The sequence below is a fragment of the Hyperolius riggenbachi genome, chromosome 3 (assembly GCF_040937935.1).
Source record: "Hyperolius riggenbachi isolate aHypRig1 chromosome 3, aHypRig1.pri, whole genome shotgun sequence".
Classification (NCBI taxonomy): domain Eukaryota; kingdom Metazoa; phylum Chordata; class Amphibia; order Anura; family Hyperoliidae; genus Hyperolius; species Hyperolius riggenbachi.
Window position 1 is genome coordinate 83,810,032 of NC_090648.1, and position 15,445 is coordinate 83,825,476.

General features: G+C 44.4%; 2 protein-coding genes across 5 annotated transcripts in view; one reads left to right on the forward strand and one right to left on the reverse strand.

Moving 5' to 3' along the window:
* LOC137562771 (kelch-like protein diablo) overlaps positions 1–15,445 on the reverse strand; it is a 69,752-nt gene that overhangs the window by 34,787 nt on the left and 19,520 nt on the right. Inside the window, exon 1 of one of the 4 annotated variants that reach the window (XM_068274445.1) lies at positions 12,143–12,210. The exons of 2 other annotated variants lie outside the window; for them this stretch is intronic. The gene's annotated coding sequence lies outside the window, so the exon portion shown is untranslated. Of the gene's footprint in view, positions 1–9,534; positions 9,600–12,142; positions 12,211–15,445 lie in introns of those variants that run through there. One more of the 4 variants, XM_068274442.1, reaches the window with a different exon arrangement.
* The window catches only part of LOC137562171 (kelch-like protein 24a), a 91,023-nt gene continuing 82,065 nt past the window's right edge, over positions 6,488–15,445 (forward strand). The window contains exon 1 of the mRNA XM_068273504.1: positions 6,488–6,519. Coding sequence (XP_068129605.1) covers positions 6,488–6,519 — 32 coding nt within the window. The remainder of the gene's footprint in view (positions 6,520–15,445) is intronic.

Sequence of the window (15,445 nt, forward strand, 5' to 3'; positions counted from 1 at the left end):
GATCTGCAGATCATCATACACACCTTGTTTAACAGGCAATCATCTGCAGATCATCTGCAGATCAGATCCACCAGGATGGATTTTCAGATCTGCAGATGATTGCCAGATATGCAGATGAAGTCTGTTAAACAAGGTGTGTATGAGGATCTTCAGATCTCAGACTATGAATGCATTTTGCAGGAATGGATCTATTGCAGGAAGAGATCTTTTGCAGATAATGATCTTTTGAATGTGTAGGGGCATCTTTGTGTGCAGCATCTTGCAAAGATTTTATCTGATGGGGAGTGCAGCTCCATAGAATAGACTGTGTAGAGTATGGCTCTCATACTACATGGAAGGGGGTAAAATTGGTCTGTGATCTCGCCTTTTCCAAAGACTTTTATCTCAAGTGTGTATGCAGCATAAGGAGAGGGAAGCAGAGGGTCCTAATGAGCCTTCCCTCTCCTCTCCAGGTGCCCTCTGTGGTGCGCTGGCTCCCCCATTCAATTCCCTGCCGTGGGGACTTCGGAAGTCTTTGGGAGCCGAGTCCTCCCGAAGACAGGCAGCTCCATACTGCGCATGCACAAGTGCATCAGAGGGCGCTCGCGCGTTCACAGTGTAGAGCAGCCCGTCTTCGGGAGCACTCGGGCTCCCGAAGCATTTCCGAAGCCTCCCTTTGGCGGGGAAACATCGGTATTTGACTGAAACGGTCGAATACCGCTACGGGGAGCCAGCGCAACAGCGGGGACGTGGAGAGGGGATGCTCTATGGGACCCAGAGCCTCCCTCTCCCCTTGAGTATCTGACTTTTTTAAATTTAAATTTCGGTTCCCATTAGCTTTAAGCAAAATCATTTTAACACCTGAGTAAGGACTGCTAATTATACCCTAAGAATGTGTTACTGATGCCTGCAAAACTAATGTAAGCTAAAGACCCATACTCACTTGGAGATGGATCGGGGAAAGCACAGCGACGCAACCCGATGAATGAGCGTTCCCCAATCCTTCTGCCTAGTGCCTACCCGCACCCTTTAGATTGTAAGCCTCTGGCAGGGCCCTCCTCCCTAGTGTTTCCAGCTTGATTATGCAAGCTTACTGTCAATCGCCCCTCTTGTGGAATAGAACAGTCTATTTTGACATATGACACTGTATTGTTATCAAATCATTTGCATGATCTTGTTTTGCTGGGAGTTTCCTGTATATCCTACCTTGTATGTTAACCCATTTATCTATTGGGCAGCGCTGCGTAATATGTTGGCGCTTTATACAATATATACAATTTTTCACTGATTGCATCTTGTGATTCTCAGTGAATGGGAATAGTGATGCAGTTGCCAGGAAATTGCTACAGCCAGCACATTTAAGAAAGGTGAAAAACAAATGCTCTGCGATTGCCGAAGTGTGAGTGATCCCATAGAATGATTTGTGTAGCAATGCTTTGCTGATCACTGGCAATCAAAGTGTCCCAGTGTGAATGGGGGATTCTGCTCTCTTATCAGTTCATTATTAATTCACTGGCTATTCAGACTCAGGCCCGGGGCACACCAAAACCCGCTAGCAGATCCGCAAAATGCTAGCAGATTTGGAAACTTTTTCTTATTTTTCTGTAGCGTTTCAGCTAGCATTTTGCGGTTTTGTGAAGCGTTTCTGGTGGATTTCATATATTGTTACAGTAAAGCTGTTACTGAACAGCTTCTGTAACAAAAACGCCTGCAAAACCGCTCTGAACTGCCGTTTATTCAGAGCGGTTTGCATTTTTCCTATACTTAACATTGAGGCAGAAACGCATCCACAATCCAAAATCTGCAGCAGCCCGGGAGTATGCGTTTCTGCAAACCGCCTCCCGCTCTGGTGTGACCCACCCCATTGAGATACATTGACCAAGCATATCCGCAGCCTCAAGTGGCTGCAGAAACGCTGAAAAAGCCACTCGGTGTGCACCAGCCCTAAGAGGTGTATACACACGTCCAACTTTACACCTGATTGTCATTTAAACTGGTTGTTTGAACGACTTGAGTGCAAACAAGTCATTCAGACATGTACGCACTGACCAACAAAGAGCTGATATGCTAATTTACATGTCAATTAACCAACTTGACAATGGACTGGATAGAACAATGAACTAGATTAATTGACTGATCAAACGACTTGTTTGAACGTCTATTAAGGTTCATACACACCTACCAACTGTCCAACTATTGCCAAACTTGTCTGATAAGCCCCATTCACACGCTCAACAGCGGTCTTTTATGCAGCACAATTGTCAAACAGCTTTTGTTGTGAAACAAAAACAAACAAAAAAAACAAAAAACAAAAAAAAAAAAAAAAAAAGGATTTTGCTATTGTTCAGTTGTTTCAACTTGTTTGACAAATGACTAACAGTCTTTTGCACACATGTATGAACCTAAAGGTACCCATACACTCGTCAGATTGGCAGCAGATAGATAAGAAATGCATCTGATGATCTATCTGATGCGTTTTTAGAACATTTTTTGCCAGGATAGAATTCCAATAGATTTCAGTTTGATATCTATTGAAATTCGATCTGATGGCATTTTTTGCCATCAGATTTCCATTAAGGCCAATGCAAACTGATAAGCAATCTCATCAGATCGACCTAAATTTTCCATCCTGCCTGGTCGATGGAAATCCATCGAAATCGGCCATCGATCGGCCAACCGATTTGCAAACGATCAATCGATCGGCCAGAAAATCGGCTCAGTGTATGGGCCCCTTAACAGTCGTTTGAACGACAGTTGGTCCAACAGATACACTGAGTGGATCGGGCAAACCAGATGTTATCAGTCACTCAACAGCACGTACACATGTCCAACTTGTGGGTCAAACAAGTCGGACGACAAGTTGTTCAAAAAAGTTGGATGTAGTTGTTCAATAAAGTAGGACATACCATGTTTAGCATACATAAACAAAAAGGAAGATTCACTCCCTGTAAAGAACAGGGAAGAAGCTAGGCTTTTTATTATTATGCTACATACACACTTGAAAGATAAATGAAAGATATCAGACCAATTTTACCCCCTTCCATGTAGTATGAGAGCCATACCTACACAGTCTATTCTATTGAGCTCAACTCCCCATCAGAAAAAAGTCTTTGCAAGATGCTGCACACAAAGATGCTGTACACATTCAAAAGATCAGTATCTGCAAAAGATCTGTTCCTGCAAAATGCATTCATAGTCTATGATAGCTGCAGATCCTTATACACACACCTTGTTTAACAGACATTCATCTGCAGATCCGATCCACCAGGATGGATCTTCAGATCTGCAGATGATTGTCTGATCTGCAGATGAAGTCTGTTAAACAAGGTGTGTATGAGGATCTGCAGCTATCATAGACGGAAGCAGGAAATTTGGGCGCATGAGGCAGGTGGACAAAAAGGGCGCCGCCATTCACTCCCATAATATCGTTTAATCGGCGCCCAACAGGAAAAAAGGGTGCCGGAGAAAAATAACGTTTTAAAAGCGGCGCCCGGAGACTTTTAATGTTTTATAACTTTCTCATGATTACACATTTAATGATTTATAATTTTTTAAACGAAAATCAGTACAATATTTTTTTAAAACATTACTTTTAAACGAAAAACCGTACAATTTTTTTACATTTTTAAACGAAAAACCGCACCATATTTTTTAAAAAAGTTATTAATGCTTATCACAGGGGGGGGGTCTTAGGTTTAGGCACCACCAGGGGGGGGTCTTAGGTTTAGGCACCACCAGGGGGGTCTAGGGGTTAGGGATAGGTACAGGGAGGGTTCTGTGTGAGAGTAGGGTTAGGTATAGCTTTAGTAAAATTCTTAATGTTTTATAAAACATTATAAATTTCAATTTTTAAACAGGGAAGATTAACGTTTTTAAAATTGCCGATTTTATACACATTATTTAATGATTTATAACTTTATAAAACATTTTTAAACGAAATATAACAAATTTTTTTTAAACGTTATTCATGATTATCTTTTAAAACCCTGCGCCCTTTTTTCCCGGCGCCCTTTTTTAACGTACGCATCATAGACTATGAATGCATTTTGCAAGGACAGATCTTTTGCAGGAACAGATCTTTTGCAGATACTGATCTTGTGAAGGTGTACAGCGATTTTTACCTGATGGGGAGTTCAGCTCCATAGAATAGACTTTGTAGGTATGGCTCTCATACTACACGGAAGGGGGTGAAATTGGTCTGATATCTTTCATTTATCTTTCAAGTGTGTACACACCATTAGACCCATATGTCTCCTTACTTTGAAGATCCTTGCAAATAACTATCGAATGTTTATTGCTCTTGCCTCCATTCTCTTTGGCTAGACAGAGTTCATTGTTACAGCTACAGCTCAGCAGGAGGCCTTGCAGCGGACTGACAAGTTGCTACAGTTACGATTCCTCAAAACAGAAGCCAGAAACCTCTAAAGCTACGTACTCACGTCGCGACCGATGATTTTTTTAGCGTAGCAAGATGTTTAAGGCTACTTACACACCAAGACGTTGCGTTTTAGGGGACGTTATGGTCGCATAACGTGCCTCTAACGCAACGCATGGTGGTGCCGGAGAGGACAGTAGAGTAAGCCGCGTTAGGCGGCTCTATCCGCATAAGGTCTCCCAGAGTGGCGCTGATTGGCCGGCGGGGACCACGTTATGCGGAGCGAGACACTCCGCATCACGTGGTCCCGCCGGCCAATCAGCGGCCGCCAGTGCAGTGCATATTAAGTAGCCATGTGCGCGGCTACTGTAGCGGCATCTCCCCGCCTCCTCTCCGCCACCCACTGAGCATGTGCAAACAGTCTAACGCAGCTAAAGTCGCTAGAACGCACAGCATGCTGCACTTTCACTACAACATGCAGCGTTACATGTAACGCAACGTGGGCAGTGTGAACAGCCCACTTGTGTTACATTGCTGTGCGTTGGGGGAGCGTTACAGGCTGCACTAACGTGCGCCTGTAACGTCCCTGTGTGGAAGCAGCCTAAAGGGAAACTTCAGCCTAAACAAACATACTGTCATCAAGTTACATTAGTTATGGTAATTAGGATAGGTAATATAATCTCTTACCCACCCTGTTTAAAAAAAAACAAAAAAAACAGGCAAACGTTTGTGATTCATGGGGGCTGCCATCATTATCAGAATCGTTTATTTCGCCAAGCATGATTGGTCATGCCCGGAATTATTTTTGGCACATACATATAGCTCGGGAGAAGACATATAAAAGGGATATATAATAGAGAGATAGATCGATGTCAGCAACAGAGATGGACGTATGTCTTTTTTCAACCAAAGTAACTATGTAACTATGTAACAGCAGAAGCAGTCAATTGCATTACATTACAATATCTAACATTCCAGTCCATTAATTGACCCCGAGATCACCTTCGGTTAATCTAGTGGGCTGGATGGTTCGGTCGACTGTTCGGCCGTGGCCCGGCTTGTTTCACCGTTCGTTAGGGCTTTCACCGATGGAAGTATGTGGAGGGAGTTTAAGTAGCTGACCGCCGATGGGAAAAAAAAAAGGGTTCCTGTGTCTAACAGTCTTTGTGGGGATGGCTCGAAGTCTCCGGCCTAGCGGAAGCAAGCTGAAGTATCGGTGGCCTGGGTGTGAGGGGTCATTTGCGATCCTCAGTGCCCTGGATTTCAGTCTTTTGTTGTACAGTAGTGCAAGTGAGGGGAGGGGGCACCCAATGATCCTCTCCGCCGACCTAATGACCCTCTGTAGTTTGAACTTGTCACTGGCGGTGGCTCCAGCGTACCAGACCAGGATGGAAGAGCAGAGGATCGACTCAGTGGTGGCGGAGTGGAAGCTGGTCAGAATTTCTCGGGTCATGCCGACCTTCCTTAGCTGTCGGAGGAAGTAGAGTCTTTGCTGGGCTTTCCGTTGGATGGCAGTGATATTGGGCTTCCAACTTAGATCACTGGAGATAGTAGTGCCCAGAAGACGGGCACAGGGCACTCTAGCTACCTCAGTGCCATCAATATAGATTGGGGGAGGGGTGGGGGCCGACCTCCTGAAGTCAATGATTATCTTGACAGTTTTAGCAGTGTTAAGCACCAGCCTGTTCTCCTTGCACCAGTTGCAGATTCTCTCCACCTGCTGACAGTATTCCTGGACGTTATCTTTAGTGACAAGGCCGACAACCGTGGTGTCATCAGCGAACTTGATGACCTTGACAGAGTCAGTCTCCGATCTGCAGTTGTTCGTGTAGAGAGAGAACAGTAGTGGAGACAGCACACAGCCCTGAGGGGCACCTGTGTTTGTTGTCACTGCTTTGGAGCAGATGTCGCTCAGCCTGACGACTTGGGACCTGTTGGTGAGAAAGTCTGTGATCCAAAGGCGTAGGCTTGAGTGAACACCAAGTGCGGCAAGGTCCTCCTGTAGAATGCGTGGACAGATGGTGTTAAAAGCCGAGCTGAAGTCGAGGAGTAGTATCCTGACATACGCGTTTGGCCTATCAAGATGGTCATTGATGCTCCATGCAGATATAAATTGCGTCATCACTTGTTGTCATGGGGGCAGCCATCTTTTTGGTTGAAAGGAGGTGACAAGAAGCAGGAGACAGTTTCCAACTGTCCTGTGTCCTGATTACCCCTCCCAGCTGCGCACGCTAGGCTTCAAATGTCAAATTCAAAATGTTAAAAAAAAAAAAAAAAAAAAAAAAAAAAAAAAAAAAAAAAAAAAAAAAAAAAAAAAAATTGCACCGAAACAGCAGAACGAGAACAACAGCATCAGAAATCCCATCATGCTTTGCACAGCATCAGGGAAAAAACCCCGGGCAGTTTTCTTCTGTGCAGCTAAAAATGAGGCTTGTATAAGAGAAACGAAGTTCTGATGCTGTGAAACTGTTAAAGAAACACCAAGTCTTTTCAGTGCTGCTGAGTAGATTTTTAGTCTGGAGGTTCACTTTAAAGCACTTTAGGCATGCAATTTAGCATTCAATGCGATTTCTGCCTTTAAAACGCAGCTTTGCGTCACATCCAGATTTTTCCCCTGGACTTTGGGCATGTATCCCACTCCGCCATGCCCCCCTTCAGGCGTTAGACCCTTTGAAACATCTTTTCCATCACTTTTGTGGCCAGCATAATTTTTTCTATTTTTCAATAATTTTTTCTATTTTTCAAAGTTCGCATCCCCATTGAAGTCTATTGCAGTTCACGAACTTTTCCGCGTACCGAACCTTCCGCGGAGGTTCGCGAACCTAAAATCGGAGGTTTGGCCCATCTCTAATGCACACACATAAAAGCAGTTGACAGATAGAAACATTGCAACTGATGGGAGCTGCCAGATAAAATCACACATGTTTACCTACACTAGTAATTATATAATAGCAGCAAAGGGTTGAGGAGAGTAACAATCATGAATAATCTGCTACAGATCACTTATAGGAGGCCCCTCCCACTGCTTTCCTTGAGCGATCCAAGCCTCCCTTTGAAGCAGGTGACTGATTAGCTGTGTGATGTCATCAATAGGGATGATCAACGAGATGCAAATATTTCCAAGTTCATGCAGGATTGTGTAAAATGTGTATGCAAAAAAATACAGCTTGAAAATGGACCAATCAAGTCCATTCAGGTTTAAATTGTCAAGCTGCATATATTTGCATAAAATATACATAATCCTGCATAAATGACAGCATGGTCAAAAAATAAGGCTTTGGCGGCCTATTATTTTTTGACCATGCTGTCATTTTAATGACTGATCAATAAATAGCTAATTTTTTACTTTTCTACTTCTGGTGGTGCCAGCCTCGTTTCTACATTTGACTACTGAGGATTCTGAGGATACAGGAATCCAAGGCTTGGGCACACAATAGTTCCTTCCTATGGATGAGTGCTCCTCCAACTTCTGTTTTTGATTTACATAATCCTGCATGAACTCTGACAAATTCGCATCTCATTGATTCTCCTTAAGGTGCGTACACACATGCGACTATAGTCGTTTGTAACGATCGTTTCCCGATCTTTACCAACGACCATCGTTACAAAAAATGAACCACCGACTATTAAGGCAAACGACGAACGAGCCAAATCGCTGCAAAACAAAGTTCTGTCTCGGCGGATTTTAACCAACGACGATCGTTTGCAAAAGTAGTACATCGTTGGAAACGGTCGTTTGTACTAGGCTTGGCATGCGCATTTCACAATTTCTCCGTGAAACTTCTCATTTTTATGCGCAGCTGCAATAGTTGCTTTACGTGATGTAACGTTCGTTCTAACGATCAGATCGTTACACACCTTTTAAAACTAACTTTACTTAGGTCGTTCTTTCATCAATTAAAAGTTTGTTCGTCGTTCTCAACGAACGATCGTTGTCGCAGGTGTGTACGTAGCACTAGTCATCAGTGATATCCTTGGTATGGGTGGTCAGTCAGATGGAAATTGTTCCAAGTTCATACAGGATTATGTACATTTTGTATGAAGTTATATGCAGCTTATAAATGGACCAATCCAATTCCACCTTCACAGGATTAGATTGGTCCATTTTCAAGCTGCATACATTTGCATACAGAACGTGGCGTAGCAATAGGGGGATGCAGAGGCAGCGACTGCACCAGGGCCCCTGGACCAGAGGGGCACTCCCATCAACTGCTTTATTAGCCCTTTATTGTTGCAAAGATGGTAATGATCACCTCTAGATATATTTTGATTAGTTGTATCCATTAATAGACAGTTCATCCCCCAAGTACACTGCAGATATCCCTGGCAGGTTTTGGTGCTCAATCTCAATTGTTATGTATAAAGCGCTTGAGGGGGCCTGATGTAAAACTTGCACTTAGGCCACATACAGACATCAGACCATAGTCTTTGGAAAATGAAAGATCAGACCAATCTTACCACCCTTCATGTAGTATGAGAGCCATACTCTACACAGTCTTTTCTATGGAGCTGAACTCCACATCAGAAAAAAATCTTTGCAAGATGCTGCACACACAGATGCTGTACAGACACAAAAGATCAGTATCTGCAAAAGATCTGTTCCTGCCAAAAATCCATTCCTGCAAATTGCAATGATAGTCTATGAGATCTGCAGATCATCATACACACATGATTTAACTGACATTCATCTGCAGATCAGATCCACCAGGATGGATTTTCAGATCTGCAGATCTGCAGATGAATGTCAGCTAAATCATGTGTGTACGATGATCTGCAGATCTCATAGACTATCATTGCAATTTGCAGGAATGGATTTTTGGCAGGAACAGATCTTTTGCAGATACTGATCTTTTGTGTCTGTACAGCATCTGTGTGTGCAGCATCTTGCAATGATTTTTTTCTGATGTGGAGTTCAGCTCCATAGAAAAGACTGTCTAGAGTATGGCTCTTATACTACAGGAAGGGTGGTAAGATTGGTCTGTGATCTTTCATTTTCCAAAGACTATGGTCTGATGTCTGTATGTGGCCTTAGTCCCAGAGCTCTTTGCATAATCCTGTATGAATGCAGAACAATTTACATCTCATTGACTGTACTTAAAGAGGAAGTCCAGCCTAAACAAACATACTGTCATTAAGTTACGTTATGTTAATTAAAATAGATAGGTAATATAATCTCTTACCCACACTGTTTTAAAAGAACAGGCAAATGTTTGACTTCATGATGGCAGCCATCTTTTTGGTTGAAAGTAGGTGACAGGGAGCATGAGACAGTTCCAACTGTCCTGTGTCCTGAGCACCTCTCCCAGTTGCTAGGCAACGTGTTTAACAACATAGGAAATCCCATCATGCTCTGCACAGCATCAGGGAAAAAAAGCCAGTTTTTTTCTTTGATGGGTGGAGCTTAGCTAAAAATGCAGCTAAAAATGATGCTTTGGTAAGAAAAACAAAGTTCTGATGCTGTGAAACTGTTAAAGAAACACCAAGGCTTTTCAGTTCTGCTAAGTAGATTTTTAGTCCAGAGGTTCACTTTAAAAGGAAACCCAAGATGTAATAAAAGAAGAAATTCATACAAACCTGGGGCTTCCTCCAGCCCCCTTCAGGCTGCTCAGTCACTTGCCGTCCTCCTCCACCTGGATCCTCCGCTATGGGTCCCAATAATCAGCCTGTCGGGGAGCAGTGCATGGCCCGGTCACGTTCCCACCGTCAGGAACATACTGCACTGGCGCAGAACGCTCACAGCCACGGGAGCATGACTGGGGAGTGCTTACAGCCAGACTGTGCCTGCTCCGAATGGCCAAAATGCCAGTACCCGTAGCGGAGAATCCAGGTGTAGGACAATGGCAAGGGACTGAACAGCTTTGAGGAAGGATGGTTTGTATACATTTCTTTTATTGCATCTCAGGTACACTTTAGTATTGGTAGCCAGGTAAGCCCCCTACCCCAACTGTAGGTAGCCAGATTAGCTATTGATTCCCTGGTGAGGGATAGTCAATGAGGTGCACATGACAAAGGTGATAAAAATTAAACCAAAAAGACTGCCAAGGTGGAATTTGATTTGTCCATATTTTTGAAAATTTGAGCTAACCATAATCTTATGGTAAGTGCAACAATATATTTGCAATAAATTACAATTTTGCAATACAAAGTTATAATTTACACAATTTGGAATTTGTTCAGAATTTTGCAATTCTGGTCATACATAAGTGACACCAAAAATAAGTAGAGGCCAGATAATCATCAGTGCAACAAATAATCTACAGCAAAGGGCTCTATTCATAAAGCATTCCCGCATGCGGTAATGCTTAAAACAGCTGACTTTACCGAACACTTAGCAAAATGTGAATTCATAAAAGCTGTTTCTGCATGAAAAGCTGACATTCCCGAGCGGAGCAGTAAATTACCGCCTTATGCGGCGATTATCTCAACACATGTCACTAAATGTCAATTCATAAAGAATAAAGGGACTCCGAGCTCTGGCTAAAATAAAAATTTTCACTTACCAGGGGCTTTCTGCAGCCCAGTGCTGGTCGGGACGTCCCACGCCGGCCTCCTGGCTCTTCTCTCCACGGCTGTCCATATAGGGCTGTCCGGCGGCTCCCCGGGTGACACTGCCCGAGTGTCGGGACTCCTTCTTCCGCAAACCTCATCAATGTCACACGCCGGCCGCCTCGCATCATCACGGCGGCCGGCGTGACAGTACGGCGCATGCGCGATTTAATCGCGCATGCGCCGTGCTGTCACGCCGGCCGCCGTGATGACGCGAGGCGGCCGGCGTGCGACGTCATTGATGAGGTTTGCGGAAGAAGAAGGAGCCCCGACACTCGGCCAGTGTCGCCCGGGGAGCCGCCGGACAGCCCTATATGGACAGCCGTGGGGAGAAGAGCCAGGAGGCCGGCGTGGGACGTCCCGACCAGCACTGGGCTGCAGAAAGCCCCTGGTAAGTGAACATTTTTATATTAGCCAGAGCTCGGAGTCCCTTTAAAGCAGGCAATATTGAGGCGGAGAACACCGTCTGTTTAGAAAAAGGTGATAAGCCAGTGGATAACAGCAAAGTTAATGGGGTCAGATCTTCCAGGCAGCAGCAGAGAGGAGGGAACAAAAAAAAAAGGCATCCCGGAATACCCCAGGCTGTGTTTTTTAATCTCTTGAGTACCGGTTGTCATATTTCACATCAGAAAGCCTGCATGTGTAACATTTCTTGAAGTTCTTCTAAGCTGTGGCAATTAAAGAGATTGTTTAAAAAGGCTAATAGACAGATTCAGAGCAAACAGAGGCAGTTGAAAAAAAAAAAAATGCAGTGTGAAAATGTATCAACATCTAAAAATCGCAAAACGTTTTGCGGGAGTGATTTTCCCACGATTAACGTGGAAAAAAAAATGGACAAGCGGCAGTTTTGGCGCAATCGCGATTAGCAGTGCTATGCATGCTAATCGCGATCGCTAAATGCTAATCGCGAATCACCGGCAAACCGCTGCATGCAACATTTGCAGTTGTCACTAACCGCAAACGCGGCAGTGAGAACACTGCCATGTGTTACATGCTGCAGCATTTAAAAACCGCTAGCGGTTTGCCTTGAGCGGGAAACGTGCGATTCCCACTCAAGCGTGAATGGGCCCTCAGGCAGCTTCTCATGCTACCGCCAGCCTAGTTCAGGAAATCTCCGACCTTTTATCACAACTGTAAACATTTTATGAATTAGCACACAAGTCTAAAATACCGATGCAGTATTTTCCCGACAAGATTTTTTCCCCTAACAGCCTTTTATGTATAGAGCCCAAAGTGAATTACCTTCGCTTTCCAGGAATTGAACCCAGGCCACTCTGGTGAAACCCAGGAATCCTATCTGCTAGACCATGTGGGAAACCTGCTGTCTCTGCAGAAAGAGGTGCATCAAATGAAAACCAAACAAACAAAAACCCTGAAGAAACCATATGCAATTTGTTGTGGAAGCAAATCTGATTCCTCCACCTACGATTCTGTACAGGAGGTGCTCCAGAATAGGGATGATCAATTATATGCAAATATTTCCAAGTTTATGCACATTTTTATGCAAATATATGCAGCTTGAAAATGGGCCAATCAGTTTAAGGCCTCTTTTCCACGAACTGTTGAGCTGTGTGCTCAGCAAGCAGTTGCCAGGCAGCGACAAGCAGTTGCCAGGCAGCAGTGAGCAGTTGTGAGAGTTTGAGAGGCATTTCACTGCCTAGAAACAGTTCGTGGAAAAGAGGCCTTAATCTGGATTTAAAGTGATTGGCCCATATTGAATATACATATATTTGCATAAAATGTGCATACATTTGCAACAACTTGGAAATATTTGCATCTCATTGATCTTCCCTACTCTAGAGATTAGGGATGGTCATTGAGATGCAAATTGTTTCGAGTTCATCCAGGATCATGCAAATTCTGTATGGAGAATGCATATGTATGCAGTTTAAGGCCTCTTTTCCACGAACTGTTTCTAGGCAGTGAAATGCCTCTCAAACTCTCACAACTGCTCACTGCTGCCTGGTAACTGCTTGTCACTGCCTGGTAACTGCTCACTGCTGCCTGGCAACTGCTTGCTGAGCACACAGCTCAACAGTTCATGGAAAAGAGGCCTAAAAATGGACTGATCTAATCATGCCAAGGTATAACTGGATTGGTCCATTATCAAGCTGCATATAATTGTGTACAGAATTTGCAATATCCTGTATGAGCTTGGACTGATTTACATCTCTCTAAGTTCTCAGCCAGCAGTTGCCAGGCAGCAGTGAGCAGTTGTGAGAGTTTGAGAGGCATTTCACTGCCTGTAAACAGTTCGTGGAAAAGAGGCCTAACTATCCAGACCAGGGAGCTCACTGATGACATCACACAGCCAGTCAGTCACCTGCTTCATAAGGAAGCTAGGGTTGCTCAGGGAAAGTGGTGGGATAAGCCTTCTGTATGTGATCTGCAGCCTTATCTTGATTTGGGATGGAGTCTGAGAACATCCCTTTTCAGGTGTTATGTAAATACTGGAGTAGGTAAGCAAGTGTGATTTATCTGGGAGGTCTCATAAGCCACTTGGGGTATCATTCATAAACAGGCTGTCGGTAGTGCGGGAAAACACCGTTCTTCTCCGCAACCGGTAATTAAGCCTTCTGGGTGGCCATTCATAAAGAAGTCTGCCTGTTGCGGAAGAAGTGCGGAGGTTTTCTGGAGGAAGCTGGCGGTAGCGTGGCGGTAGGCATGCGGAAACTTAAAAGCTGCCCGATTCCCTCCCTGCGCTGCTCTGTCTGATGCTGCTTGGGAGGTCCCTCCCATTCATTTATATGTATTCCGCCCGCCTATCGCTACTGTCGAGCAAGCGGTATTTTCCTTCCGGATACCGCTTGCTCTAATCTTTATGAATGGATGTGTTTGTTACTTTTTCTAGATTAATCTAGAAAAACTCCGCACAAGGCGGAAATGTATCGCTCTGTCACTTTTTCATGTGGAAAGAGCCTTTATGAATGGGGCTTATGCTGAGTGGTCGGGAAAGTCACCGGTGTTAAGCATTTCCGCATGCGGAAATGCTTTATGAATGATACCCTTGGCCTCTTTTCCATGAGCAGTTGAACTGTGTGCTCAGTAAGCAGTTGTGAGAGTTTGGGCTGGAGCACACCAGAGTGATTCTGGAGCATTTTTAAAAACCGTTTGGGTAATGTATTTCAATGGGCTGGTGCACACCAGAGTGGTTTGCTTTTTCCACAACCTCAAACTCGGGGGCTGCAGCATTTTTTAGATTTCTGAGGTGTTTCTGCCTTAATGTTAAAGTATAGGAAAGTGGAAAACTTCTCTGAAAAAAAATGCTAGATCAGAGCAGTTTTCCAGGTGTTCTTGTTCAGGGCCGGGCCGAGGCATAGGCTGGAGAGGCTCCAGCCTCAGGGCGCAGTGTAGGAGGGGGCGCACAATCCATTCAGCTGTCATTCCTAATTGTGTTTGAAGCAGAAAGAAATAAGAAAAGGGGATACATGGCAGTGACTGCAAGCCATATAACTAGATATTAAGGTGTTGGGGAGGTTGTGGGCCCTGTGGCACCTCTTAGTCTAATAGCAATCAGTGTGTGACGGCTGGGGTGGGAGGGATGGAGGCGCGCACTTTGGTGTCTCAGCCTTGGGTGCTGGAGGACCTTGTCCCGGCTCTGTTCTTGTTACAGAAGCTGTTCAGTAACAGCTTTACTGTAACAATATATGAAATCTGCTACACAAAAAACACTCCAAAAACTGCGAGGCATGTTTAGAAAACCTCTCTAAACATGCCTAGAATCGTTCTGCAAAACGCTAGAGGTTTTTGAAGCAGATTTTCAGATCTGCTAGAGGTTTTTGGTGTGCACTGGCCATTTGAGAGGCATTTCGCTGCCCATCAACTGCTTGTGGAAAACCAGTGGCGGCTCCAGGAATTTTTTTTAGGGTGGTGCTATGCAGGTACTGGACCAATTTCTGGGGGAGTTGATGACCTGCGGCGCGCTGCAGCAAAAATGGGTGTGGCTACAACCTGTGGCGCGTGAAGTGGTGAAAAATGGGTGTGGTCATGACCGGATGAGGGCGGGGCTAACTGTAATTTAAAGTGAACCCAGGGTGAGAGTGATATGGTGGTTGCCATATTTATTTCCTTTTAAACAATTCTAGTTGCCTGGCAGCCCTGCTGATCTATTTGGCTGTAGTAGTGAACTGAATTACACCAGAAACAAGCATGCAGCTAATCTTGTCAGTTCTGACAATATTGTCAGAAACCCCTGACCTGCTGCATGCTTGTTCAGGGTCTATGGTTGAAAGAATTAGAGGCAGAGGACCAACACGGCAGCCAGGCAGCTGATATTACTTAAAAGGAGATAAATATGGCAGCCTCAATATTATTCTCACCTCGGGTTCCCTTTAAAAGTGCAACGCAAAGACAGAGGGCCCAAGTTTTGGTGACCCTTTCCCCAGAAAATTCACATAATTGTGCAGGTTTTCTCAAGAAAACACACGTAATGTGAGCAGATTTTAACAAAAAACACATCCAATGACCCCAATATGCACAATCGGTAGCAGATATGGCCCCAATATGCACAATCGGTAGCAGATATGTCCCCAATATGCACAATCG